The following is a 27,607-nucleotide window of genomic DNA, read 5'->3' as shown; positions in this document are numbered from 1 at the left end:
CCTGGTTTTCTCACTCCAAACCCACCGTTTCTTGCACTGCCAAACGGGCCAAGAAAAAATCCTGCCGACGCGCACGACGAATATCGAGCAAGATGCACGTGCTCAAATATTTTTCCCCGCGTGGCGCTCTGGCATTAGCACTGCACGTTCCCAGAGTGTACCTTGCAGATGGTAGCGAACCACAACAAGCAGAAGTAAAATATAAACCAGCGCACGGCGATGGCACACAGGCGTCCAGCCAGGAGGACCATCGCGAGAACCATGGAAGAAACCGGAGGTAATGTACCTCGCTCGCGAAAATTGTGGCCAATGACGTGAGGGATCGTGAGTGTCCAGTTTCGCATACGTGTAAGGGGACCGCAGCCACGGGTGTCCCCCACACCAGTGGATCATGGTGTTGCGATGTAAAACCCTAAATTATTATATTAACTGACTACCTCCTGTGGCGTTCGGAAAAGGTTCTCCCATCTTCATCGCTCACCATAAGAGACTCGCCTGTACGCGCACACAGCGTCTATAGTATCCACCCTTGTGGCGTAAACCCCTTTTAGAGAAGCTAATTTTTCCTTTATTGCTCACCGTTGCCCTTGAAGCCACGAAAACGGATCAAGGAAACGGGGTAGGTTACACTGCCACCTAAGGGCCTAACCAAATCTAAAAACATTCCTATAGGACAAGTATGTTGCAATCGAGACCTCTTCGGTTACACTGTCAAAGGTTCAGAATACCCTACACATAGCTTGATGAGCAGGTTGCCGTGCCCCATTTACATGTGTAAGAAATGTGCGTATGGGTTGATTCAACGCACATCAGGCAAATGCGGCTTGCATGACCCGCAAAACTGTCAAGTGAAGAATGGCAATTCACGAAAGAAAATTCATGGCACATTTGTTGGCAATATGCTAAAAACGAATAACATTTCGAACACGATGTGTTGCTCAACTAAGCAGAACCTGAGGCTTCGTTTCCACATGGACCTCGTGAACACGGTGTGCCATGGCCACAACTAGTCATCGTTATCCGCCGGTTTCTGCTTCTTACCGCACGGAAACATCAAAACCGAATGGGTACCGGCCTTGCTCACGTGAGACCTCACACAAAGTTGTTGCGTTTGTGTTGTTAGAGAACAATTTCACAGAAACTCACTTACGTGAAACAGCTGATCCGTTCGAAAGACGCTCCAGTTGCACGTGCGGCTGTAACGACAAGTTCGTATCCGTTTCTCATTCGTGTTCGGCGCTGTATTGTGTCTCTTTGGCCCGCTTTCTGTGCATTTTACGTGGCTATTTGATGAATGCAGATATTTGCTTTTGCGTACAGTTTAGTCCCTACAAATCCACAGCACGAGGTGGCATCTTCACTCAGCCTCAGCGACGCCGCCGCGTTCTATTGCGGAAGACATCGCGAGCGGGATGATCTGTTCGGATTTCTTGCAGCCGAAACCGGAGTCACCGGAGCATTCAAGGTTCGCTTGAAAAATGTGAAAACATGTGAGAATAAGAATGTGATCCTGTCCCCCGTGTCGTATTAATCAACCGATTAGGGATATGGTGCACGCAAACATTGCGACCAGTTACACCAATCTCGTGGCAGCTGTGCTGTCAATATGTAAGACTGTCTTCCAAAGGCGGACGATATGCGCTGACACCAAAAGCCTCAACACGGTGCTGCGGCACAACAAAGCAGATCCGAAGAGTAAGGGAACTTGTTTCTTTTTCACTGACAAGCATACGTGGGGAAGTTACTTTTATTTTGTAGTGCACTACCGTTACTCACTACTCTTTCAAAAAGTAATGCGTTACTTATTCGTTACTGTTGAGGTAGTAGGTAACGCGTTACTAACGCCGTTACTTCTGATAAGTAATGCAGTCACTTTTGCATTACTTCACCAGTTGTCCTCATAATATGTATACCATTTGTGGTTGAGTCACATAAGTGCATTCCGCAAATCAATACAAGCAATGTTGAGCACAAACAAGGGCCACGCATGGACACAACTTACATATACGATTTATTGCAACGCAGAAGTAGTTGATGATCAAATTTTTCATCTGTGAGCTTCGCCCGTTTGGCTGAGAGGACGTCTAATGACCAGTGAGTGCTCCTTGTCAAGGTTGATAGAGACTTTTATCTCACACAGTACAAATCCAAACAGCCAATCTCTTGGTACTTTGTTACTTGTTCAGAGGATAGAGGCTATTTTTCTGTCACTTTTGCCCCATTCGTCCGAAAAATACCAGAGAGAGTGAAAAATAGAGGTGGTAAACAAAGGTGACATCTCAACCAGAGTAGGTAAATGATCATTCTTTTGCGTCCTTCGTGGGTGCCGACGTGACCCTCTTGTCATTGCTGAAGATGAATAGAAAAAATTGGGGATTTTCTAGGATTCTGCAGGTACGGTCCTCGCTCAAGCTTAGACGCTGAAGCAATGTTCCCGAACACACAGTAACGCATAACGCCGTTATGCGTTAGTTAGTAAAAATGTAATGAAGTTACGTTACTCATTACTTTTCTCACAAATGTAACGCGTTACCAGTAATGCACTACTTTGTAACGCGTTACTCCCCACCTATGCTAACAAATGCCACCTAATGTGCACCCTTCTTTCCTAGATGTAGCTGATATGCGAAAAATTATTGCTGTGATAGAGAGCAACATACAACGGACCTATGGCCTATCGTGGCAGACTGTGACAACCAAACAAATCCAAGGTATTTCTAAGAACCTATACTGTACGTAGGTTGCAATAATGACTCAGATAATGGTCACCATATCATGGTGTATGTAGCATCAAGATTTCAAACAAACGTCGCTGCACCCATCGGTAGCTTATCTGACCGTCTTTATTATCAAGAGCAGCTGTGGTCGTGTTGATTGCAGATGTGATGAGATGAGACAAAGGTGGAAAGTAGGTGATGATGGAGGACCAGGGGTTTCCCCCCCCCCCCCCCTGCATTTTTGCAACACCCCCCCTGAAATTTCTCAGGTGACCCCACCCAGCTCGGCCACCAACATGTTCTGGTATATAGTCCGGCGCAGCGAATTACATCCTGTACTCTCAAACTTGGGCTGTAGGACCACAGTCATGCAGATGATCGTACCAATCATTTGTCCAAAATCATTTGAAAGTGACTGTTCAATGCATATATTGCGCGCATATACGAGCAAAAATGCCTGCGGGCACGCAAAATCAATGTGGATCATCAAGAACCATTTGCAATTTGATTATGCATCTTAATGTTGAAATGCCGTTCATAATGAATCTATATTCTAATGTACTGTGTTCTAACGTAATAACATGTACAAATAAAACGGGAAAGCTCTGCAGAGATGTCACCATTGTGCCACGATTCTTTCCATGTCTAAGAAAAATTCCTTAAGTGGAACCTTCACCAAGCATAACCCCCCTCCCCTCCCTTGAAAGCTCGGCACCCCCCCAGCAGTGAATTTCTGGGGAAATCACTGTGGAGGACAACAAGAGTTGACTGCCTAACGAGGGTGAAGAACAGCCCGTTTCCTGAAGGAGGATTGCATCTTCAGTATGTATCACCCGCAGAGCGAACTTTATTGCCAAAAGAGCTGGCTATATAGGATCATGTAAACACAAAGTGGCAACTGAGGGACAACACTACAGACACCCACACAAATTTTATGTTGTTGTAGTGAATGCACCTTTTCGTAGCCTATGGAGCATGGTTTGTATTTTTCGGAGGAGGACCCTCGTCCGTAGTTACACATATATGTTTACAAAACCGTGACCCGAAGCTCAATGGCTGCACATGAAGTGTGTGTTTACTTACGAAGCATGCTGCAATTGCTTACCCAAAAATGTATCTCTGTGATGCAACGTTTTCCAGCCGGAGGGCTAAATATTAATGAGGACGTTGTACACTGGGCCTACACTTTGTGTCACAAGGTGTGACACAGGAGTACATCGTTTCGTCAGCTACGTGCATCTTGCAGGTGAATACTGGAACCAGCTCCACGATATGTACGGCACAACCAAAACGTGCCCAACCTTGTAAGCAAGAACAAAGAAGAAAAAGTTTGGACCTCTAATGCATGCCTTGCAGCAAGACTGAATCACAAGGCTATGAAAGAGGGGAGTCCCAAAGGCAGTACAGCGTGAAACATAACAAATATTTACTAAAGCTACGTTCCCATTACTAGACGAGCACCCACAACGGCATAAAGGTCACTTAGAAATCACCAGGGGACATACTTTCCGGCACCGTCCAAACAGTCACCCCTTGCACGACTGACAACCGTCGGATGGCAGTAACCTTCCAATCAAAGACAAGAGTTTCCGTTTGTCTCCGCGTTGTTTATTTTCCGCTGCGCTATCCACGTTCTAATCACGCTGCTTGCGTGTGTGAAAACAAACAATTCCGTAGCACATGCAGTAGTCTCACAGTTGTAGTCAGTAGTCAGTATATCTCGAGCGTACGGCGCACGAATTGAAGATAATTCAGTTGTACAGGATGCCGACTTGTAGCTGCAAAAATTGTGACAAAACTAAAAACGTGCGCAATCACATATTTGAAAATTATTCGTATGTTGCTTCACAACCTTATTTGCAAACCACTGCCACGCTTTGTGTTGCTTCTCAGATGGAGACAAAGCCTTGTGGCAGACGGAGGTTTCAATTACGTTACCCCAACCTTTGCGCGTTGCTGCGGTTGCTGCCAAGAAAAAGGAATCCAAGACCCTTGTGCAGATAGCACTGTATAACAAGCTACAGGTAGGCCAGTACTATGCCACATAACTGGTTTGCGTATGACAGCGTGTCTCATTTTTACAAACAGGAAGTTGGAGCACTTGGGAAGTTGTTGCCTCAAACTTTTGCCCAGCCAAGTAACCGTGGCAGTCTTGGTGATCGTGAGGGCTCGCTTCTTCCGGAAAGTGTGCAGCAGAATGTGACACACGCAAAGAGTATTATCCTTGCTGCATACGAGCACATCTGCAGGGCAAAAAATAGTACAGAATTCAGGCCACAATTCGAAACAAGGATGGATGCATGTAAGTCACATTTGAAAAGTAGATATTTGTTGTCAGTGGTATAAATCTGGGTTCATTGCATGCTCTCAGTTATGGCTCCTCCTAGGAGATGTCGGCAGAGACACTAATGGTGTGGTCAAAAGTGGTGTGTGGTTATCGCAGAGTCATTCTTGGTATCTGTTATCGGCCACCTTCATCGAACCCTGCGTTTGTCAGTAATCTACATGATGTAATCAACATTATTACTGTTCGTTATCCTGGGATACCAGTTTTCCTTTTGGGCGACTTTAACTTTGCGAACATTTTATGGTCAGTCACACCACCTTGCATTGTACCATTCTCATCAGACAGTTACGGTTTCCTTAACCTGTGTACCGAATTTAACTTAGTTCAGCTCGTTAATGTACCAACCAGAATCACGCCTGCAACTTCATCCATACTTGATTTGGTGTTGACAACTGAACCTGACCTTGTATCATCACTTACTTGCTTCGAAGGCCTAAGTGATCATCGTATGATTCACTTCACTCTTAACACCTGTACTGAACCACGGGCCACAAGAAAATGCCACAAGACAATTCGGGATTTTGCGAGAGCAAACTATGACGCCATTAACAACGGATTGCAAACATTTCTGGATAAGTTCCTGGATGGTTTCGAGAATCGCTCGATTGATGTCAACTGGTCCATGTTTGTAAATGAAACCCAGCGCCTTGTCAATGATCACATTCCACTTCGTCGTATCAAATCATCACCCTGTTCGCCGTGGTTCAGTAGAAGGCTGTATAGATTACGGAGCAAAAAGAAGCGTCTACCGCGCAGCTCGATTGTCAAACTCGTGTTCCCGCTGGGCTGCTTATCGACAAGCAGAAAGTGAATACAAAACAATGTTTAACGACACCAAGTCCTCCTCCTTTCGAAATACTCTTCCATCAATGCTTACATCTAACCCGAAGAAATTTTGGAATACTTTTAAGAATGCGACTAACCATAATAAATTTGAACTTCATCTGCCCAGCGGCGAACCGGTCTCTCCCCATGAATGTGCCGACCATTTCAATAAGGTTTTCAACAAAGTGTTTTCCAGTTGTATTCCTGACTTGGCCAATGTATACCCCAGTTGTAATTTTACACCTATGAACCCGATAGCCATCAGTGTGCCTGGCATCGTCAAAATAATCGAGTCTTTGAAGATATCCTCATCATGTGGTGTTGACAACATTAATTCAAAGTTCTTGAAAAATACCAAGATGTACAGTTCAATCATTCTGTCCAAACTCTTCGAGCAGTCTTTGCAAAGCGGTACCCTGCCTAACGACTGGAAGATTGGAAAGGTAGTTCCAGTTCATAAATCAGGTGATAAATCTCTCGCTAGTAACTATAGGCCGATATCACTAACTAGCATATCTTGCAAGATCTTGGAACATATCATATTTAAATATCTCACAGAGCATCTAGATAGCCATGGTTTCTTTTCGCCTAGACAGCACGGGTTTCGCAAATCATTTTCCTGTGCAACACAACTGATTTCGCTAACACATGACTTACACACCTATTTGGATCGCGGATCACAGGCGGACTGCATCTTCCTAGATTTTTCAAAAGCATTTGATAAAGTACCTCATTCCCTACTTCTTTGCTTCTTCGCGCCCTCAATCTTGACCTCCAGGTACTAACATGGTTAGAGTCATTTCTTTCCAATCGCACCCAGTACGTAATAGCCAATGGGCGTGCGTCTTGTCGCCTTCCGGTCACTTCCGGTGTTCCGCAAGGTTCGGTCCTTGGCCCACTTTTATTTTTAATATATGTTAATGAACTCCCAAAATCCCTGTCTTCACCTGTTCGTCTGTTCGCTGATGATTGTGTGATATATCGAGAAATTAATAACAGCGCTGATACAGTTATTTTGCAGTCTGATCTATCGCAAATGTTTGCTTGGTGTAGGCACTGGGGGATGGAACTTAACCTTAACAAGTGTAAATACATGTCTGTTTCTCGTCAACGCATTAGCTCCACGCGTTCCTACCACATTAACAACTATCAGCTAGAATCAGTCACAGCGTACAAGTACCTAGGTATAGTATTAACAACCGATCTCTCATGGAAATCCCACATTAAATATGTCACAAATAACGCAAACCGCACTCTTGGATACATTCGGAGAAATTTTGGAATGTGCCCGGTTCACCTCAAATTAACACTATATAAAACCCTCGTCCGACCGAAATTAGAATACGCATCATCCGTCTGGGATCCCGATCACTCCACATTAATAGAGGAATTAGAAGCGATCCAAAATCGTGCAGCTCGTTTCATTTTATCAAACTACAACCGCACAGCTAGCGTATCCTCGATGAAGACCTCACTGTCATTAGAACCATTATCAGCACGTAGAAAAATTGCAAGGTTATCTCTTTTTCACGCCATTTATTTTCATAACCCTACCTTAAAAGAACAGTTGCTTTCCTCACCACCATACATCTCATCTCGCATTGACCATCAATTCAAGGTAGGAGTCCTCCATTGTTGTACTAATTATTTGTACCACGTACCAGTAATGATTGGAACAGCCTTCCGTCGTCAGCCTTTTGTGTCAATCCTAATTACTTTCATAAGATCATTGTGAACCATGTGTAACCACTCCCCTCTGTAATGCTATGCCTTGAGGGTATAAATAAATAAATAAATAAATAAATAATATTTGTGGGTAAGATCCGCACTTACCATGGAGGTGCGCATTTTTGCGGGAGTTATTTGCGTGGATTTCAAAACATTCGGTTCCTGTCCGCGTTGATCCACAGCTATAACCGTACGCACGCACACCTTTATACATCTCTGCAGACACAGCTCCATGAGGCATAATTTTCTCCTGCTGTCATTGTGTTTAGGCACTTCATGTGTTCTCTCCAAACATCCTCCTCCATATCCACATTTAAACGTACAAACAGGGGTCATACTGCCATTGGCTAGCACTGACGTAGTTCAGTCTCCCTGATATCATTCATATTTACAATATTTCTTTCACCAAATATGCACACATATTGTCACTCATCAGACTGGTGACATTAATCATCAGTTTCCCAAACTCTTTTTACACAGCGGTAAGATCTGTTGAGGAAGCAAAATGCATATTGATGTGAAATGTGCAACAACAACAACACCTTTGGGGAATGAAATAATGAGCTCTTTCACAATAAGGTTTGAAATCCTATAGGGCACAGTGTTGGTGGGCAGGATTTGGGCAGGGACCAAGCAATTTTGAGAGAGAGAGAGTGGGGGGGGGGGGGGGGGGCGAGAGTTTAGCTGGTTAAGAGATGAAATATGCATCTCCTCTCACTCAGATTAATTTACACTATTTTGGATGAACTTTTGACCCAAGTCAATGAATGCAAATGCACTTGCCCGATCACTAGCATATTGAATTGATGTGCTTTCGCAATTATACTCTGTCACCCCAAGTGCATTTCCTTTCTGTCTACAAATACTAAAGCGATGTTCCTAGTTTAGGAGATTTTATCAATGAGGGCTGTAAGAATACTTGTGCCAAATTTTGTGGCATATCCTAGAAAGCCATAACATCATTTCTCAGTGGTGTACAGGGCATGTAGCCAGGGGGGAGGGAGTTAGTGGGTTTAAACCCCTCTCGACATAGCGCATTTGGGAGAGGGAAACACCGTGGAAAATATCCTCTATGTAAAGTCCGCATATAAGCCCCCCCCCCCCCCAATATTTTTTTCTGAATACCATCCTGGTGGTTTAGCTTGGACTTGACAACTTTACAGGCAGGCAATGGGTATCAAGGGTCAGTGTCAGTTGGCCTTTCCCAATGGTGTTTGATGGAGTTGGTCAGAAGAAGACACAAGCCGAAGGTCAAGCCTGCATTCCTCTGATCGATTATCTCCGGGATAATGGCTTCCTCGATGGAAAATTTTATCCAAAGATGTACACAGAGGAAGCAAGAAAAGCTCTGAGAAAGAGACTTATGGCACCCGTGCAAGTTGCGCTGCCGGCTGGTGCAGCCTCTAAGATGGAGGACATCCTATCCGAATTCGAGGTGAGGGTGAAGGGTCAAGTGTTGACACTTGTCTTCACATGGGCATAAATATTGCATGAAGGGAAACGGGGCAGAGATAATGGTGCACTGATTTTTGTTATCTACGCTCATTCCAGGTACCAGCTATCTTTGTTCTAGTATCTAGCTTTAAATTCACATCTGTTTGGGCCAAAGCTTTAATGGGGCATACCAGCTCTCCGTCCCAATGTATTTCCTATGGAACATGTTCTATGCTTTTTCTTAGTAACCACCGCACAGATTTTAACGTGGGTGGTTTCACTATAAAGACGAAGACGAGATGAATTAAATAACGTTGAAACAATTCTGAAACATTTCTATTTTACGGCAACGTCACGAATGTGAAAAAATACACATTTTTTCTCATCCCTCTTTGAACAGGTTTTTATTAAACTTCTATAGCCATTGCGAAAAAAGTTCTCATTTAATTTTTCTCGAAATATTTCAGGAATCGATAGACACCAAATTTATATGTTCCTCTCTCCCTCTCTTCCTCTCCCTTTTACATACACTTTGTTTACCTATATCTTTACAGGAGAAAGTGAGCTCCCTTCAAGAGATCCGTCAGTTCAGTGGAGATGGTGCGGAACTTGACGCGGATGACAACAAAGTCCCCTGGGACATAATGACTGGAAATCCGCTTGATTATGAAATGCAGTATGGACTTAGAAGACCTGCCTCGCAGGGCCAGAAAGGATATGTGGCATCACAGAGTATACGGAGCTCTAGGCAGTCTTTGCCTATCTATCAATACAGGTACGATCAGAGTTGTGTAACTACCGTATTTTCACGCGTATTAGCCGCACCGCAGATAAGCCGCAGGACTCATTCTTAGATACATTTTGAAAATGTTTTTGCAGATAAGCCGCGGGTAATACGACGCGACTGCTTTGTGCGCTAAACCAGTGATGCACAAACAAAATCAATATAGACGCTCAACACTCGTCGACGCCGTACTCCCTGCCAGCTGCCCTGTTCTCGTACTTGTCCGCGACGTCGACGACTTTTAGTTTGATGCCGCTGTCGTAGCTGTGCCTGCGCGTTGGAGCCATGCCTCACCTCTAACTGCCGTGCCCGTGTCCACGAATGCTGCTGCTCTCGTCAAATGAGAACTTACGCTTAGCTGACCATGTGTTATCCCGATGTCAGGTGTATTGAGCCCTTCCTGTGGGTCTGCCGACAAAGGAGACCGTAGGGAAGGCAATAAACCCTGTGGTCCAGATTTTGGTGTCGGCATAATGTATAACAAAGGAGGTCAATTGTAGTGTTCTACTGAGATTGGATTGTGCCCTTTTTGCGTTTTTTTCGTGGATTGACGAGTTAGTGGTGTTCCAGGAGTCCATTCGAATGTGGACCTGCCCCTGTTCGGTACTGTTCGTGCACTGGCAGGGCGGTCCTGCTCCGAAAAACACGAGGCACTGTCGGCCCTTTCGTCTAATACGGGGTATGGGGAAAATACCAGGGAAAAATAGCCATCAGATAAGACGCACCCGCGGATAAGCCGCAGAGCGTCTGCGAAAAAAAAAATCGCGCATAAGCCGCGGCTAATACGCGTGAAAATACGGTAAGTTCCTTTTTTTGGTAACTTGTAACTTAGCTCTGTACTTTTGCACCGTGGTAACTTTCAGACGTACTCTTTTCTTTTTCTGGTAACTTTGCCGAAGTAACTTAAGCTAAGTTCCAAGTTGCTTTTAATTTGCTTTTCACTCACATCCACATATTTTCTTGCTTTCTCTCCAGTTCTTTCAGGGCATTTTATGCCATAAAACGTGATATTCAATCAACGGCAGTATTCTATTCAGGAAGTAAGAACTGCTGCCATTGAAATGAAGCTGAATCATTGTGCACCTACAGGGAGCAAGATGCAAAGCTTTCCAATTGTTGTACATAAACGAAAACAATCTAAGTGTGTGTCCCTCCTTCGCAGGCAACTCGAGGTCTAGCTCAACTGCTCATGTGCGCTGCATCTTCGTTATTAACTTAGTTACATTTTTCACACTGTAACTTAACTCGTAATGAGTTCTTTTTGACGGGTAACCTCTCGATGTATGGGCACGATTATCCGTGGCACTTGGCATATGTTTGGTGCTATATTGCTTTTTTTCTTTTTTTTCTGCATGGTATAGGAATGAAATTCTCTCTACGATAAAAGACAACCAAGTTGTAGTTCTCGCTGGTGAAACTGGATCGGGCAAGACATCCCAAGTGCCGCAATACATCATCGAGGACTGCGGAGCTGTATCCTGTGGACCTTCGTGCAATGTTGTGGTGACTCAACCTCGCCGTATCTCTGCCATTAGTATGGCTGAGCGTGTTGCCTGGGAAAGGGGAGAGAAGGTGGGTAGACCTAGTGCAGTTCCTTCAGTACAATACAGTCTCCGTCCGATTTTTCGGACTCTGCGGGGATTGCGCAAAAGTCCGAATAATCAAGCAGTCCGAATAAACGAATTTCGCTTCAAAATAAACTTTACTAAGCCCTAGTAGGCTGGAAAAATTTATCGATGCTTTCCTAACGTGCTTCCAGCTCTACCTGATAACATCAGCTTCTATTTCCCGAAGCGACATTTCGTCAACGTACACTACGAGAAGCATCGCCGTCATCAAGTCCGCAAGTCGGTTTCACCTAACGCATGCGTGTTTTAGGTGTAGCTCGCTTTACAGCGCTGTAGCGCGACTCGCGGGTGGACAGCACATGCTGGGCCGTTGGCCAAAAACGAAGACGCAAAAGTGCTACGACAGACCTCTTCTACTCAGAGGAATGGAAGATGAACAATCAGCACTGGCTATTTTTTTACCTCAATATTTTTGTTGGTTGATTTCTTTTGATATGAATTTCAGATGATACCAATATTTTCCGTCACCCCAAGAGAGAAATTCGCGGGTTGGGCAAACAGAGTCCAAAATATCGAGCGACGGAGCTGCACGGCGTCCGAAATTTTGGAAGTTCTTATACATCAACTCTATGGGACCCGCGGCCGTTCCGCGAACGAGTCCAATAATCGAGCGCGTCCGAAAAATCGGGGGTCCGAGAAATCGGTCAGCGACTGTACTGACAGCTGGGGGTTCCAGGGCTCAGTCCGCCGCGGAACCTTCCAGGGTGCTGGAAGTCTACCTGTCTGAAATTCAGGATATATTCTAAGAAGCGCATGCTTGTCTTTGCAAATTATGTGCTCAATGAATGTGGTTGTTAGGACAGAGGAGGCTTGCAAGGACCGTATTCTATGAGATAATTGTGTATTCTATTTGCGTGTGCCTAGCAGCTCATTAGCTCATCTTCCTCCTGTGTCACCCCCTTACGGCATACTCAGCAGTGGTCAAGATGAAGACGTCATCTCAAAAATACATAAATACAGTCAAGCCTGTTTTTTATTATCTTAACGATAACCGATATTACAATCAAATTGAACAATATGAAACAAAATACACCCATTGAAGTATGTACATGTAAACAAGACATCGTTATAACAATCTTTGTGAAAGGGTTCACTCGTGCATAGCGATCAGAATTCTCCCGGGTGCCGGTAAAGAGCTATGAAAATTGACCAGAAATACTCAATTTTTTTCATTTTAAAGGAAATTAAGGAGGTATGTTCAAGACACTTAGTCTTAATGAGCATTAGAGTGAGAATGCAATGTGTGTGTGTGTGTGTGTGTGCAAAACCTCGTTGCAAAATACCGTGCCTTCCAAAATGTGAGTTAGGAAAGAATTGCGTGTCGCCACTCAAACATGTGTCAACGAATTATCCATGGACGAGGCACGTTCTAATGGGCAATGCAGTTCCAATAGTGAGAATGATGCCGACTACACAGCTTTGGAGGATGAGCAATGGGTGAAGTTGTTAACATCGAGAGGTGTGGAGCCTCACGCAGTATTGGCGGGTATGTTGTCCTTGGAAATGCTTTCGACACAAAGCCACATCAATTTAGAGCTAGATAAAATGCTTTTGTGCTCTCAACAAATGTGCACATGCAGCGGTGTTCTGCTTCGTTGACATGATCCCGCCCAGCAATTTCATTGAGGTAGATCAACGATTTGCTCTATTAGGTCACAAGAAGTGCTGTGATGAGCCGTTACCATGCAAAAAATGCAATTTAAAGTAATTTTTTAATAATATCGATTGCAGTGGGATTTGTGAGCTGTTTGCATAGTTTTATAACCACTTGTAGCTCATGCATCTTTGTTGTTTACACTGGTACAGTTGGGCATTCATCACTGTCTGGTACATTGTTCTTGCCGTGGTTGCGATCTTGCCAAAAGGTCAAATCACGTTTATACTGTGGACAATCTCAGCTTACAGAAGGAAGAATTAAACTGGGGACTTCCCTTAGAAATGGGAAGTAAGAAATCTGAGACATACAGAATGGAGAAATGTATGAGTGTCTCCCTAGACTGCATTTTAAACAGCATCTTGAAGCATAATATTTCATTCTTTGTCTTCTTCTCTATTCCACAATACTGTGGGGTTTCTCCACTCTGTTTGCTCAGCGAACTTCACAAATTGTGTGCACATGATTGCAAATGTTGAACGAGCATTTGACTACATGTACTTCCTAATTGGCCAAGAGGTGGTTGCCCATGTTTCTGCCACATTGGCATTCCTGGAATGACTGGCAAATGAGGGGATGTCACAAACACACACACTGACTTAATCTGAAAGTTTTGAAATTTGCGTTGCCAATATTTAGGGAGTGACTTTTTCAGGTTAAATGCCTTTCTCAGATTCGGGTGGTAAAAATCGGGCGCTATTTTTAAATCTAATTCGGAGAGAAATCGGGCGATAATTGTGCCTTCAGGTGTTACAGGGTGTTACCGGGTGTTTTTTCCTCCTCTTGTCTATTAAGACCTTTTCTAATCCCTCCTTTTTTTTCTTTTTTTTTTTGCGGGATCGTTACCTTCCAGCGATAATCCCCGAAGGCATAGACAGTGTTGACACACATGGGTGTATTGCTGGGAACATAAGTGACCCATTCTTACATGTGTTACACGTGGCGACCTTTGTTCGTCTACAGTGGAAACGTCACTTGAGGATTTCATGGTGACTGGAATTTGGGGAGAAATCTGGTTTAACCCGAATTGGTCAGAGGTCAGTTCGGGGGGGAATAACCGGGCGGAATCGGGTTTAACCCGAAAAAGTCACATCCTACCAATATTCTGTCTCTGTAGTCTGGATCTAGAGCCTCATGTTTTAGGCTTTGTCCCAGTAAAACCCCTTTGTCTCCCCAATTTGCACTACTACTGACAACTGAATTCGTCAAAGCACAAACTCAGCCACTAAATAGTACTTTCCATCTTGTACTTGCCAATGGTATTTGCAGTGGCCTTCTCATGTTCTGCTTTCCTCTTTTTTCTTTACACCTAAAAATCTGACCAGATTTTTACCCCTGATTGTGAAAGAGTAGAAAACACAAGGGTCTATATACATTTAGATGACCATTCAGCAAAATTTCGCAGAACCTGCTGTTTCCCTCAGAATCGTGTGTTTTTCGTGGAATATTAGGTACCTACAGAATTATGTAAGGATTTCAATCAATCAGTGACATTTTCTTGGGTTAAATCGGATCAGGTGTTACTACAATGCCTCACACAACTGATAATGGTGGCATTTACACGGCTGAACGTGAGGCAACGAAAGGAAATGTAACGAAAGCAGTGCCCAGAGAGAGATTGAGAGAGTTTAGTCTAGTTTTCTTTACTCACTGGAATGTTACGAAAGGCTGGAGAAGCATGTGGGATGAGGCAACATGCAATCTTGGGAGAATGCTGCACTTTGCTTGTTTTCTCTTGCCTATTGGATACTGTAAACTCCACTTTGCAGAAAAGTAAATTTTCCACTGCAGAAAGCTAGGCACTTGATATAAGTTGCAGGGCTTGCATGTTCTCTTGCCATTAATTTCTCATCCTGTCTCTGTTCATCCTCAACCATTTTTCTGATGTTCCCTTCCTGAATATTATCAACTCTCCCCAGTATTATAATTTTCCTTTGCTAGTCGGTATTCCCAGCAGTTCCATTTGTGCATGCTTCGGGTTAAAAAAAAAGGCTGATGGGAAAGCAAAAGCTATAAAGTGCAGGATTTCATTTGACGAGTGCACATCACACAGGTGGGCCAAACTGTGGGTTACCAGGTCAGAATGAAGCGTGAAAATCTGCAGCAGCGTGGGGGCATATTCTTCTGCACAACAGGCATCTTGTTGCGGCACCTGCAAAACAACCCGTGCTTGCAAGGCATCTCTCATGTCATTGTTGACGAAGTTCATGAGAGGAACGTTGAGACAGACTTCTTGTTAATTTTGCTTCAAGAAATCATCAAGAGAAATGCAGACTTACGGGTAAGCAGAACTAACTGTTAGGCAACAAAGACATTGTCATGGAAAGTTAGTTATGTAGGTGGTAGAGGAGAAGCTCAAATAGGAGAGAATTAGAGGCAAGTGCTGATTCACGACCAACGCTTTGAAGAAGTTAGGCTTCTAAATAGGCTCAGCATAATGTTCCCCAAAATATTCTGCTGGATATTTCTGTTTTTCAGCATGCTTTTGAATTTCATTAAGTAACCAAGTAAGCTAAATATTCCCACCTATGTCCATGCACTTCGCGCCACAAGGTGAAACCATTTATAGGAAGATTTATTTAAGAAATGGGCAAGATAGCCCTTCTAGGGATATACGGAAAAGCGAATGAGCAGTGAGTAGGCGTTACAATAGTACTTGCTCTCTCTTTCTTTGTTCCTAACTGGTACTTTCTTGTGTAACAGGTAATTATTATGAGTGCAACAATCAATACCAAGAAGTTTTCGGATTACTTTGAGGGAGCACCAATCATTACAATACCTGGGAAGCTGCATGCAGTGAAAGAGTATTATTTGGAAGACCTCTTGGATGAAAGAATTGTATGCTCGAAGGTGAGCTTGTACAGCTGTAACTAGCGTCCTCTGCTGCTACATGCATGTTGTGTGCAAATGAAGGTGCTGATATTACGAACTATGTGGGGCATACAGAAATGCTACGGTGCCAGTGTAGGTTCCTGCAACAAGCTGCAGGAGTAGGATTCCCAAGGAACACGACGATTGCTTATTTAAAGAAACAAGTCTGGAGATGATGGAAGATGTTTTGTCTGTGCCTGTTGGACGTGATATCTGTTTTATAGCAAAAATCTAGGCTCATAGGTTCACACATAAGGGAAAATATTGGAGGACAAAGTAACGCTATATTGTGGTACTTTTTATCCTTGTCTGTGTCACAGGAAATATTTTAAAGGAGCAGCGAGGTGACGTTTGACATGGTTCAAAACCCTGTGTCATTCGTCAAGCTGTGCAGTGTATTGTCATTGTGCTATCAAATTTACAAAACAGTGGAAGAAAACAGTCGCAGACATCCGACACGATCGTCGTGTGACATCGAAAAGTCCCTGTGCCTCACTTCTTTGTTTGTTTCTTCTCAACTCACTTATACCTGCTTTAATGGGCTACATCACGACGTACCCTCCTACCTCCTTCATTCTCTGATACGTTATTTCCAGGGGTGGATAATTTTTTAGAAATATGCGAAACTGGGGCCTGGCTCGCTTGCGCATTGGAGGTCACCTGCGCTTGTTGTTCTTGCGCAGGAACTCTTTTTCTTCGGTGCAGAATATGCCACAACAAAAAAAGGGGGGTCACTTTAATGCTTCTTTTTGGGCATTCTTATTTAATTTTTTTTTTTTTTAATTAGCGTTAGTGCTGCGACGCAACTGCAGCTATGAGTGGCATACAGATGTGGACAGAATGAGAGAGGACAGCAGGAAAGAGTAGGGGATAGGGATATAGGCAGACACAAGCACTGCAGAACTCTGCGACCCTATTCCGAGCTATGTCGGAAGCGCGAATGTGTCGTTCGGGAGCGAGCGCATGTGGTACGTGACGCAAACGTAACGCTAGCGATGAGAATTTGGTATTCCCTGCGCTCCAAACGCGTCGCCCGTAAACGACTGGTGTCGCTCATGGGAACGACAGCCTCCACCATGTCGTTATGATGGGGCCATACTGTCGTTTAGCGGAGCGAGAGCGACTGCAAGTTACTTCGCGTGACTCCTATCAACGTGGCCACGGTTGGCGCCGGGGTTTCGATCGGGCGACAACGCGTTTGTATCAAATGAGACACGAAAGATTCAATAAAAAGTTTCGTGAAACTGCTTCACCGCGGAGCTATACCTCACTATCATCCATGTCCAGGTTATCAGCACAATATGCAAAGGTCTGCCTAAAGCTTACATTTTTCCACTTGTCGACTGTCCTGACAGCTCCTTCGCTGGGAATTTAATATCCCGACTAATTCTGACCACTCATTTTGTCTGTCTAATTGCGTGTATGCCGCCAGCAAAAGGCCTGCGAATAAATTGCGGTGCTCCATCACGAACTGCAAGACAATTTCACATTAGTTGTGTGTTGAGCGAGAAGCGCGAGAGTTCGCCATCGTCAACGTGTCGTCGTCTGCTTCCAAAACAAGGCATTCCACGTGATTCTCCTCCTGGTGCGCTATTGGCTGAGAGTGCGGCGTCTCGTCTCCCAGACGTCTTAAGCTCTAACGACAGTCAACATACCAAGCGCACTGTCGTTAAAGGGACGGTCTCGTACCCCCAGCTCCTCTCATAAAGTGTATCATCCGATTGCCCTTTGTTGAAAACGGAATAGTACTGCAAATTTACGCGACAAAGCATGTCATTGATATTAAATTGATAAAGATTGCAGAGCATGGTGCGATCTGTGTTGGCAGCAATAAGAACGGCTACGTCGCCCTGCGGGAAAGTCCGTGATAGGGTACAGAAATCGTCTGCTTTTGCGCTCGCTAGTGCACCGGCGTGAGCAGATGACTTTCAGAAGTGATTTGGTTCTGCGGCAACTCTCGTACATTTTCTTTCAGTTCTCAGGCGAAAAGCGCACATTCTAAGAAGTGGCCCACATGGTGGTTTAGAACAACTATGTTAATCCTCAGGGGCAAGTTAAAAGTCTCAGGACAACCCCACCCACAATTGCAAATCTGAAGTCTCCGGCCATCAGCATCCGCGGTTACATTACAGCTCCGACCAAAAATGTATTACGCGCTTCCATTACACTTCCCATTGCACACTGATCATGTTTTGAAATGAAGTGTTACTGACGACATACATGGAGGAGGAGTGCGTGTTTATTTAGCAGCCGCATTAAATATTCGCAGAAAGAAAACACGTGACTTAGCTTCCAGGTATCCGATTATGCGCCACATTATCGGAGACCCCACAGTCAATGTACGGACCACATTCTCCGCTCGCAGAGATATAGGTCTGATGTCCCCATTTCGAGAGTAAAGGGGATGACTCAACCCAAGGTCCTCCTGCAGGTTCCAATTGCCATGACAACGCGACGTACCCGCAGGCCGACGTCATGCATGAGAGTGAAGCCCAGGTTTCGTCGTCTGCTATTACGGCACGTTTCGACAAATTTGTCGGAAATGACTTGGTTATTCTGAATGAAACTTTGACGGTTGTATGTGTACAGTAGTCGTGAAGGTAGTTTTGGCTAAGTTTCGGAATCGCCCCGGCTGTACGAGACCGTCCCTTTAAAAGCGACATGGGAATACCAAAACTGGCAGATGTCGCTCCTGGAGCTCGTAATCGCCTTCTATCGATACTCCTCTATCGACACCGTCGCTGGCGCTCGACAACGGCTCGGAATAGGGCTCCTGGCATTGCACTTGCATATATCAAAGTTTACAAAAGCTTGTTCATGTTTTGCAAGAGAACACTCTGTTGCTTTCGTCTTTTCTGTTCTTCTGCATTCTGTTCAAAAGCTTGTCAAATTTTTGCTTCAGCAAAGGCTTGGACATGCTAAGGCAAACATGCTTTGCAGGGTTTCAGTACATAATGGAGGTGACAGCGTACCGTTCCTTTGTTTGACCTTCTTGATCTACGTTTGACCTTTTCAGACCTTTGTTGGTGCATGTTGCTACTGTTGCTCCATTGCTGCATGATGGGAACATGGAATATGAAACTAGCGCCAGTTGACACAGCGGTTTCTAGAATTACAGTAGAGTTATCTTCTTAACTGTGTGCCCCCGTCTACTAGAATACATGTGGTATTCAGCTTTCTTAAAGTAGTTTCGTTTCCCAAAAGGACTTGACAGCCCCAATGAAGCTAGTGGCACAGGTTGTGGAGTACATATATTACCACCGGGCACCTGGTGCCATACTGTGCTTTTTGCCTGGGTGGAATGAAATCATGTATGTCATGAGAGAGTTGCAGAGGATGCTGCCACCCTATGCTCACAGCTGGATATTGCCACTACACTCCAAGTTGCGCCATGAGGATCAGTGGATGATATTTAGCAGTCCACCTGACAGTAAGTACACCTTTGCCAGAAAGGATAATGCTGACTGTATTGACTGACTGCAGACGTCAGAGACTCTGAAGTCTGATGGCTGTTGTATTTGGGAAAGTACAGCAGATGTGACAGTATGCTGGACAGTTGATTGCTTGAAATCTGCTGGTAATCAATAGAGCCTGAAGTTTTCGGGAAATATTTTTTCCAAATTCGGGTGGCATAAATCGGGTAAATAAACGTGTGCTCTAAATTCATGCAAATTTGGAGAGAAATTGGGCTCAGTTACTCAAACTAACTGTACTGGTTGGTGCAAACGGTGATGTAACTGCATTTACTGCCAAATAACTTGCTGTGCATTCCTACAGACTTCTCTTTAAGGGCGATTTGTCGGGTAAAAATCGGGTTTCACAATAAAGAGGCAACCTTCAATTCGGGGTGCAAATTCAGGGAAGAATCAGGTCAAAACCCTAAAACTTGAGCTGCTAGTAATTAATAAAGGAACTATGGTCTTATGAGGGAGGAAACTGCAATAACAAAACTTTTCAGGAGGATTCTAGGGTTCCTGGTCCCTGTGTGTCACCTGTTTTCTATGATACATATATTTCAGAGTTAATGTGATGTTGAAGTTCATAGGTGATTACTCAGCACTTGTGAGTACAAAATGTTCCGTTATGTGGCAGCAGACGAAAAGGCACTAGCAGTGGGATTCGAACCCACATCCGTCGATTTCTCATTTCGTCTGGTGCCTTTTCTTCTACTGCCAATATTCAGTCGAAGTATGTGACTGGGCGTTGTGAGGCTCGTGTTGTGCTTCGGCATTCTGTGTTTGATTCCCTCGTCTAACACTAAGTTACACATGGGTATAGTTGTGCAATACATTGATGAATTGGTGGTACAAAACTCCCTCCCATCCCTCTATTTCTTATTTTTCAATGTCACTGCCTCTCTGTGTAGCACTGGAAAACGTCCGGAAAGTCATCCTCGCCACAAATATTGCCGAGACGTCTATTACTGTTGATGATGTGGTGTACGTGGTGGACACTGGCCTGCACCGAGAGCAGAGATACGATAGCTGTCTGGGCGTTCCATTATTGGACACATTTGAGACGTCACGATCAAGCATGCGACAACGTAAGGGACGTGCTGGACGACTCTGCCCCGGGGAATGCTACTTTCTCTTCAGGGAGAGCAACGCTGTGCAGCGGCCAGAGTTTTCTGTGCCAGAGATGTTGCGTGTGGCACTACCCAACGTAGTACTCAGCTGCAAGGTATCATGCAGGTCTACTGTTTTCTTTCTAGAGAAAGTAGCTTTGTCTTCGTATTTCTTTGTAGTATTAGTATACGTCACCCTTAAAGAGCATTAAAGAGACCCACTGTATTGCCATATTTACTTCCTGATAACACGCTGTTTTGAATCCAAAAACATAGTGCCTTAGAGGGGATGGTGGGGGAGGCAAAATGTCTAAATCAGTGCCCTGGAATCAAGTCATTTTTCGCAGTCACTTGAACCACAATCTTCTCAAACGATGTCATGTTCTGCTGTGTAAAGTGCTGATGAAATTTGAGCTATCTGATACTCGGGAGATATCATGTCACACATCAGAACAATCGCTAAGGCCCCTGGTTTTCTGCTGTGGCAAATTCAAAATTCTGTGGCACACCGACTTGTAAATTCCACGATTTTCCGCGGCAAGCAGTCAACGGCTGCATGAAATGGGGAACGCTATTTTCTTGGATGATGTGGGAACAAAAATTATCTTATAAAATTAGATTCAAAGCACTATTGTGGCTCAGCATTACGTACGTGATATCTTGTATTCTCGTCTGATGAAGAATGCCGTCTGTCGCCTGCAATCATTTTATACCTGCTGAAAGATCTTTCGGCATCTACAGAGTTTATAGGAACTTTATAGGAAGATTAAAGGAAGGAGCTTACAATACGTAACCTGTGGAAGTTACATCTTTAGGACACCCTTTTTGTTTCTGGGCTGTAGGCATTATTTAAGTCTTTAATGGCAAACTCCCAAACATCAAATCAAAATCCCCCACTGCCACCGCTAAACTGCACACGGGAGTGACGCCGCCCCTTCCGTAGGCGGAGTATGCACAATAAACTTAGGCTAACGTTATCTTATGCTAAACTGCAATCTGTCTGTGCTAGGCCTGCAGCATGGGCAATTTTGTAAAGCAGGCTTCGCCTCATGCAGGGAAGCGTCAGGTGAAGCCCACTTTCGGGAGGTGTCGTTCATATCCTGCGAATAGTCGGACATTCGGAAATCCGAATATTGGGTATTCGATTCGCGAATGAAATACTTCGAGTGATTGATATTTGATTGGAATTCGAGAACTGCAATATCCGCGCACTCCTAAAAATAAGGGATTCCGTGAAATTCCGTTCCAAACGAAGGATTAGGCGATGAATTCCGGATTCCGCGATATCTCCGCGATATTTCGCGGAATCGTGGAATCGCGGAAAGCCCGGGGCCTTAATGATCACTTGCAAACTATTCATGTCCCGAGGTAACCATTCATTAAGTGTACAGTCGTCGGACATTCGTGTCGTGTTCGTATCATGTTCACCTGAAATGTGGGAAGCACTCCTCTTATCTTGCACACAAAAATAAAATTGCTCTTTCACAAGATGTCAGCCACTTTTACCTGATTTGTGCCCTGCCCCCCGTCGTCCGTAACATAAATCCCCAAAACACAAGTGCCTATTCATATCTCATCTATGCTTAGCGCAGTCTTAGATGCAACTGGTACACACTGACATGGGCATCACCTTTACTTTCAACAGCTGTTCTGCCCTGGGTCTGAAGTGGAGCTGGTACTGTCCCAGGCACTTGATCCCCCACCTGCAGAGAATATCTGCAAGGCCATACAGGACCTTCAGGCAATGGGCTTAATGGATGAGTCGGGGGAACTGACAGAGCTGGGAAACTGTGCCGTCCTTTTTCCCATGGCACCGCAGCTGTCCAAGGGTCTCATTTATGCAACACTATTTAGGTAAGTGTGACATATTTTAAGGAAGGTATAAGATTTGCAGTACTACTTCTAAATTTGCAATGAAACAGAGCAGTGAGACACTTTTTGTGACATGGGTAACTTTCTGCAGTGCTTCCCTTGACCAGTTGAATTGTGGCAGTTGAGGAAAATGCAGTGGGATTTGAACCCACACCCTTTGATTGCCTCATCCACTGATTGTGTTTAATTGCCTCATCCACTACAACTTTTCCTTGACCACTTAGGCCACAGTATAGCATTGTAGTATTAGACCTTTGTGTTTTCAGGCTTTGTGTTTTTAAAATTGGTGGTAAAGTCGGGGTTTTATTTCAGGAGCTACAAAATCAGGCTACATGGGTATACGGGTGGAAAATAAAAAAAGAGCTTGTCTCTCATTTAAGATGAACACGAGACGCTGAATGCACAATGCTTAGCGTTCTCTACAACCCGTATTGGTAGCTGAATTGCTTTTTACCCTAAATGACAATGAAGAAGATTGGGGGTAAAAATGGGTATTGACGGGTTTAAAGGGGCACTAAACAGCTCAACGAACATTCTCCAGTTATTGTGCTCTATGAAAAAACATGGCTGCTCATGATATCAAAATATGAAATTCATTTACGTCTAGGGAGCATCTTTACCACGAAACAATGCCATTCATAGAGCGTAATCCCCGTGAGCCTCTCCTTCATCCTTGGAATGGGGACACGTCACCAGGTTCTAACGTATATCGACACCGCATTCCAGGCACTGGGGGTAGGGGAGATTTTGATCTCCCAGCCAATGACAGGCCCCACTGAGACAAGCGGCAGCTCGCGAAGGAACCGGTTGCGGGAGCGTCTCTGTGACGTCGCGGAGCAATACAACACTGAAAACATAATGCGCACATGCAATGCGGCATTGCGGGCTTTTTGTACAATTTCATCTGGCTACATTGGGGCTCACAAGTGGCAAGACGTTTAGAATTCACCTAACTTCCCGATATTACAAAAAAATCAATGTATAAGTGTCCGGCATTTTGAATGGTTGATGGTACGCGACGTCAAAATGACGTGTGGCTATTGTCGCTTTGGCATCGCAAGGCGGGTCATGAGCGCGAAAGAGTGCAGTGATTATTCGGTCGGTTTGGAGCCATTATTTAGTTTTTTTGCGACAACAATTTTTGAAAAACGTTCACCGTCAGTCAGCAACGTATCACAACCGATTAAAAAAAAGTGCACCTTGTATACCTGTTTATTGCCCCTTTAACCCTAAAACCCAGGTTCTAATGATACTCTGTTCAATGAATCAGCATCGCAACTGCATCAGGTTCTTTAGCAATGTCCCCAACCAACAAAGCAACATTGCATGAATTTTCCTCTTACTGCTGATTGTAGTGCAGTAGCATTTGGTCAGCTCAAATTCAGTTGACTGGATATTTAAAGTGCTCTTAGCGTTGTGGAAAAATTCCCACCCTCCGGACAAAGCCCGTGAGTCAGTCCATTTAGGGAAGACTCAACGAGGCGAGCAGCAAAAATGTGCATGGTGCACGTGCTTCTGCGATCGTCCTCTCACAGTCAAAGCCCTGCAGGAAAAGAGCCCCTATCTTGGTGCATTTGTACAGCTTTGGCCACCATTCCTTTCGAGTTTAGAGAGAATAACGCATTTCTTCAAAAGATTAACGATAAACAAATTGTTTTATTATTCAGGTGTGTCAAATCTATTGCATCACTCGCTGCCCTTATGTCAGAGGATTTAGACCTTTTTTCCAGTCGTCTAAGCAATGTGGACTCTAGAAAGGTAAATTTACTCTACCAGCCTGTTTGTATTTATTCCCTAGACTGTAACTGTATAAGCTATTGTTCGTGTCAGTCAGTGCCCTCAGCCTGGATCCCCTTCCCCTTCAGAGGCAAGCTAGAGGAACAAGGGCCATATTTTCTTGCCCTTTCTTCTGGACAGGGGTTTCGCAGTTTCTTGAGTATTGTTACATATAGACTTGTGAGAGCTACCGTTAAAGATACAACCATGCGCTATGGGCAGCTAACACACACACAAAAAAAAAAACACATCAGATTATACATTGGTTTTTCCCCTCCCCCGTCCCCAGTTAAGCGTTTTGACAATGAAAAGGCCTCCCAAAGTGAGGGCCAGGGTCTGGTTCTACCCATGGATGACCATCTTTATGTATGTAAGCACCATGTATGTGCACCACTACCACTGGTCTGAACACTTGCTAGACAAAAAGAACACTACTGTTTGACTCAATAAGGGGCTAGTGAGAATCGGGAAAAAAAATGTTGTGGAAAAAACACGTTTTCCTATTTGTAGACATACTCTGTACATCTTTATTTGTGCAGGCAAAGTTGACGCTTGACCAGACCAAAACCAGTGATCACGTTGCTCTGATGAAAATCTATTCCTTCTGGGATTCGAAGATAAATTCTGTGGACCAAAGCATGTTCTGCCACAGCCTCGGGGTGAACACCTTCAGCCTGGAATACAGTAAACGTAAGTTATTGAAATTCTTCTAAGATGTCCCCCTGTCTAAAATGGCCTTAAGACAAAGTTCCTCTCTGCAACCGGTAGGTCTCAAGCTGGACTACTTACGGAACCTTTCGCATGCTCGTCTAGTGGCTTGCACAAGGGATGAAATGGGGGACTGGAAGCACCCCATAAATACCTACGCTAAGAACGCCGCACTGTTGGCTGCTGTTTTGACGGCGGCATTCTACCCAAACATTTTGCGTTCCCAATTTGGAGCCATTCGCAAAGGACAACTGCTGGAGAATGCCAGAGACTTTGTTGGCCTGTAAGTTGTCTCGTGCACCAGTAACCATCTGCAGCTTCTCTGTACTCTCTGTATCAATTCACTGTCTTCGTGCAATTACGGGGACACGCATCTTATAAACACAAGAGGCGGCAATGGTGATCCACTCCCATAGCACCATTCGTTAATGTTGTCCTCCAACGGCCACAAGGAGGTGGTGCTCAGTGAAGCACGTGGTCAACTGCCTTTAGTTCGAGTTGTAGTATCTCGACCAATGTACAGGGCTACAAGCCTGCACCTGTGAGCTTCAACACCCGCATCCTGGTTGCAGTACATTGTGGTCCCGCACCTTTCTTGTGACTTCCACCTGCTTCTCAGTGGCACCCTTTGGATAAGGCCCTCAGGTTTTCACGATTCCGCAAAATTTCGCGGAATTCCGAATTAATCACGGAATCCTTCGTTTGGCACAGAATTTCACGGAATCCCTTATTTTTGCGGGTGTGCTGATATTAGAGTTCTCGAATTCAAATCGAATATCAGTCACTCGAAGTATTCCATTCACGAATCGAATACCCAATATTCAGGTTTCCGGATATTCGACTATTTGCCGAATACGAACGACACCTCCCGAAAGTGGGCTTCACCTGACGCTTCCCTCCATGAGGTGAAGCCTGCTCTACAAAATTGAAGCCTGCTTTACGAAATTGTTTATGCTGAAGGACAAACACAGACAGATTGTAGTCTAACGTTAGCCCAAGTTTACTGTGCATACTGAAGAAGGAGCGGCATCCCTCCCGTGTTCAGAGCGGTGGCAGTATGGGATTTTGATTTGTGAGGTTGCCTTCAAAGACTCTACAGCCCAGGAGCAAAAAAGGGTGTCCTAGAGATGTAACTTCCCCAGGGCATATATTGTGAACTCCTTCCTATAAAGATCCCTATAAGCTCTGCAGATGCTGAAAGATTTTTCAGCAGGTATAAAATGGTTGCATGCGACAGACTGCATCAGAGGAGAACACAAGATATCATGTATGTAATGCTGAGCCATAACAGTGCCTTGAATCTGTAATTTTACAAAATATTTTTTGTTCCCCCATTATCCAAGAAAATAGGGTGTTTCCTGTTTCAAGCAGCCTTTGAGTGCTCGCTGCAGAAAATCGCAGAATTTACGAGTCAGTGCCACGGAATTTTGAATTTGCCGCAGCAGAAAACCGAGGGCCTTACCCTTGGCATACCAGTGACGCTTCGTCGGGTGATATGCTCCGCCATTGGTCTCGGTACATTGCTAGTCATTTGCCTTGATGCCGCACATGCACCAGCTTGGAACACGCCACGGGAAACGTGATTACGTCCTCTAGACTCTGCACCGATTACACTGCGGTCATCTACATCCCTTTCCTGCATGTGACCCTCCTGAGACCGTTTTATTTGCATCTCGACATTTTGCTTTCAGTTCCTCTTACTCGATATTTGAGCATAATGCATCACACAAAGAAGAAAATTATGAAGGGCATTCACGGCCCAATATACAACAATTCTTTTTTTCTTTTCCAGTTGTCGCGAAGTCTCCTTTTAAGATGTCTCCAGTGTTTTCCTTTGGTAGCTGTACTGCTTACGGTACTGTTATTTATTTTTATTTTTTTGCCATCTTCTTTTTTCAGCCATGGAAGGAGAGCAGTACTTTCTGAGGGGTCGATTATTCAAGAAAGCAGCCAGGCAAAAGAACATTCTTGGCTTGTTTACTCGAGTGCTATGTGCCACTTTGACAGGCAAAGAATTATCGTGCACGATGCCACCGAGGTTTCGTCTCTGCACATCCTACTATTTGCTGGCTTGGGTCTCGAGGTTGTTGAGGTAGCGTATATTGCGCAACACAAAATTTTTGATGCCTTTTCGTAGACTAGCCAGCCATTCTTTGATAGCAATTACCTAAGCACTTTTTGTTTTCATCATAAGGATGTCATCTTTGATGCACAAGAGGGGTTCTGCTCCCAGACAGACAGCAAGATACTGACCATCGATGGCCACGAGGAGTTGACGTTCCGGTGTTCGCGGAGGGACGCCTTCCTCATCGCCAGGTGGAGGAACATGTTGCTCTATCTTGTCGAGCTGCACCTCCTCCCCAGAGCAGTGTCACAGTCTAATAACGTCATTTCAGACTTGCAACACTGCCTCTGGCCTAGAATAATTCAGGCAACTGTAGACATTCTAGCAGCTGGCCCCGAAGAATCAGCAGAGCGGAGTTGACGGTGCCTTCTGCTCTGATACGTATTTATTTTTCGTGTGGCTAGTTTGCAAGATTCGCAAACTATCTCGCAGTATATTTGTACGTGGCAGAACTTTACTTCCGTATTTCGCATCATGCCGTACAGAGTGATAAATTGACAAAAGTTATGCGCCGTGTTGAATTTTTATTTGTGATAGGTTGTACATGTACAAATAAAAATATTTTGTAAATTTA

The 27,607-nt window shown here is 44.4% G+C and overlaps 2 protein-coding genes across 7 annotated transcripts in view; one reads left to right on the top strand and one right to left on the bottom strand.

Moving 5' to 3' along the window:
• The window catches only part of LOC135396396 (ATP-dependent RNA helicase DHX30-like), a 51,629-nt gene extending 50,374 nt beyond the window's left edge, over positions 1 to 1,255 (bottom strand). The window contains exon 1 of the mRNA XM_064627346.1: positions 1,151 to 1,255. The gene's annotated coding sequence lies outside the window, so the exon portion shown is untranslated. The remainder of the gene's footprint in view (positions 1 to 1,150) is intronic.
• Positions 164 to 27,607, top strand: LOC135396395 (ATP-dependent RNA helicase DHX30-like). 6 transcript variants are annotated; one of them, XM_064627341.1, is made up of 17 exons: positions 164 to 277; positions 2,613 to 2,711; positions 4,611 to 4,741; positions 4,806 to 5,019; positions 8,781 to 9,052; positions 9,606 to 9,826; positions 11,197 to 11,407; positions 15,171 to 15,398; positions 15,821 to 15,967; positions 19,193 to 19,418; positions 20,355 to 20,668; positions 22,198 to 22,406; positions 24,092 to 24,182; positions 24,740 to 24,890; positions 24,969 to 25,191; positions 26,808 to 27,000; positions 27,103 to 27,607. In XM_064627341.1, exons 1-17 carry the CDS (start codon positions 220 to 222, stop codon positions 27,391 to 27,393), a joined length of 3,279 nt encoding a protein of 1,092 aa, XP_064483411.1. In that variant the 5' UTR covers positions 164 to 219; the 3' UTR covers positions 27,394 to 27,607. The 6 variants fall into 6 exon arrangements, with proteins under 6 accessions (XP_064483411.1, XP_064483415.1, XP_064483413.1 ...); XM_064627343.1 differs by lacking the exon at positions 164 to 277 and adding an exon at positions 1,138 to 1,695 and having other exon boundaries at positions 19,322 to 19,418; XM_064627340.1 differs by lacking the exon at positions 164 to 277 and adding an exon at positions 1,140 to 1,695.

The sequence above is a fragment of the Ornithodoros turicata genome, chromosome 6 (genome assembly GCF_037126465.1).
Source record: "Ornithodoros turicata isolate Travis chromosome 6, ASM3712646v1, whole genome shotgun sequence".
Taxonomy (NCBI): domain Eukaryota; kingdom Metazoa; phylum Arthropoda; class Arachnida; order Ixodida; family Argasidae; genus Ornithodoros; species Ornithodoros turicata.
This window is presented reverse-complemented; position numbering and strand designations above follow the sequence as displayed.

Bases quoted from the DNA above. Each gene is read 5' to 3' on its own strand.
- LOC135396395 (XM_064627340.1), top strand. From the start codon at position 1,548: ATGGTGCACGCAAACATTGCGACCAGTTACACCAATCTCGTGGCAGCT. The intron at 2,712-4,610 runs GTATTTCTAAGA...GTTGCTTCTCAG, and splicing joins GACAACCAAACAAATCCAAG to ATGGAGACAAAGCCTTGTGG. The intron at 9,053-9,605 runs GTGAGGGTGAAG...ATATCTTTACAG, and splicing joins ACATCCTATCCGAATTCGAG to GAGAAAGTGAGCTCCCTTCA.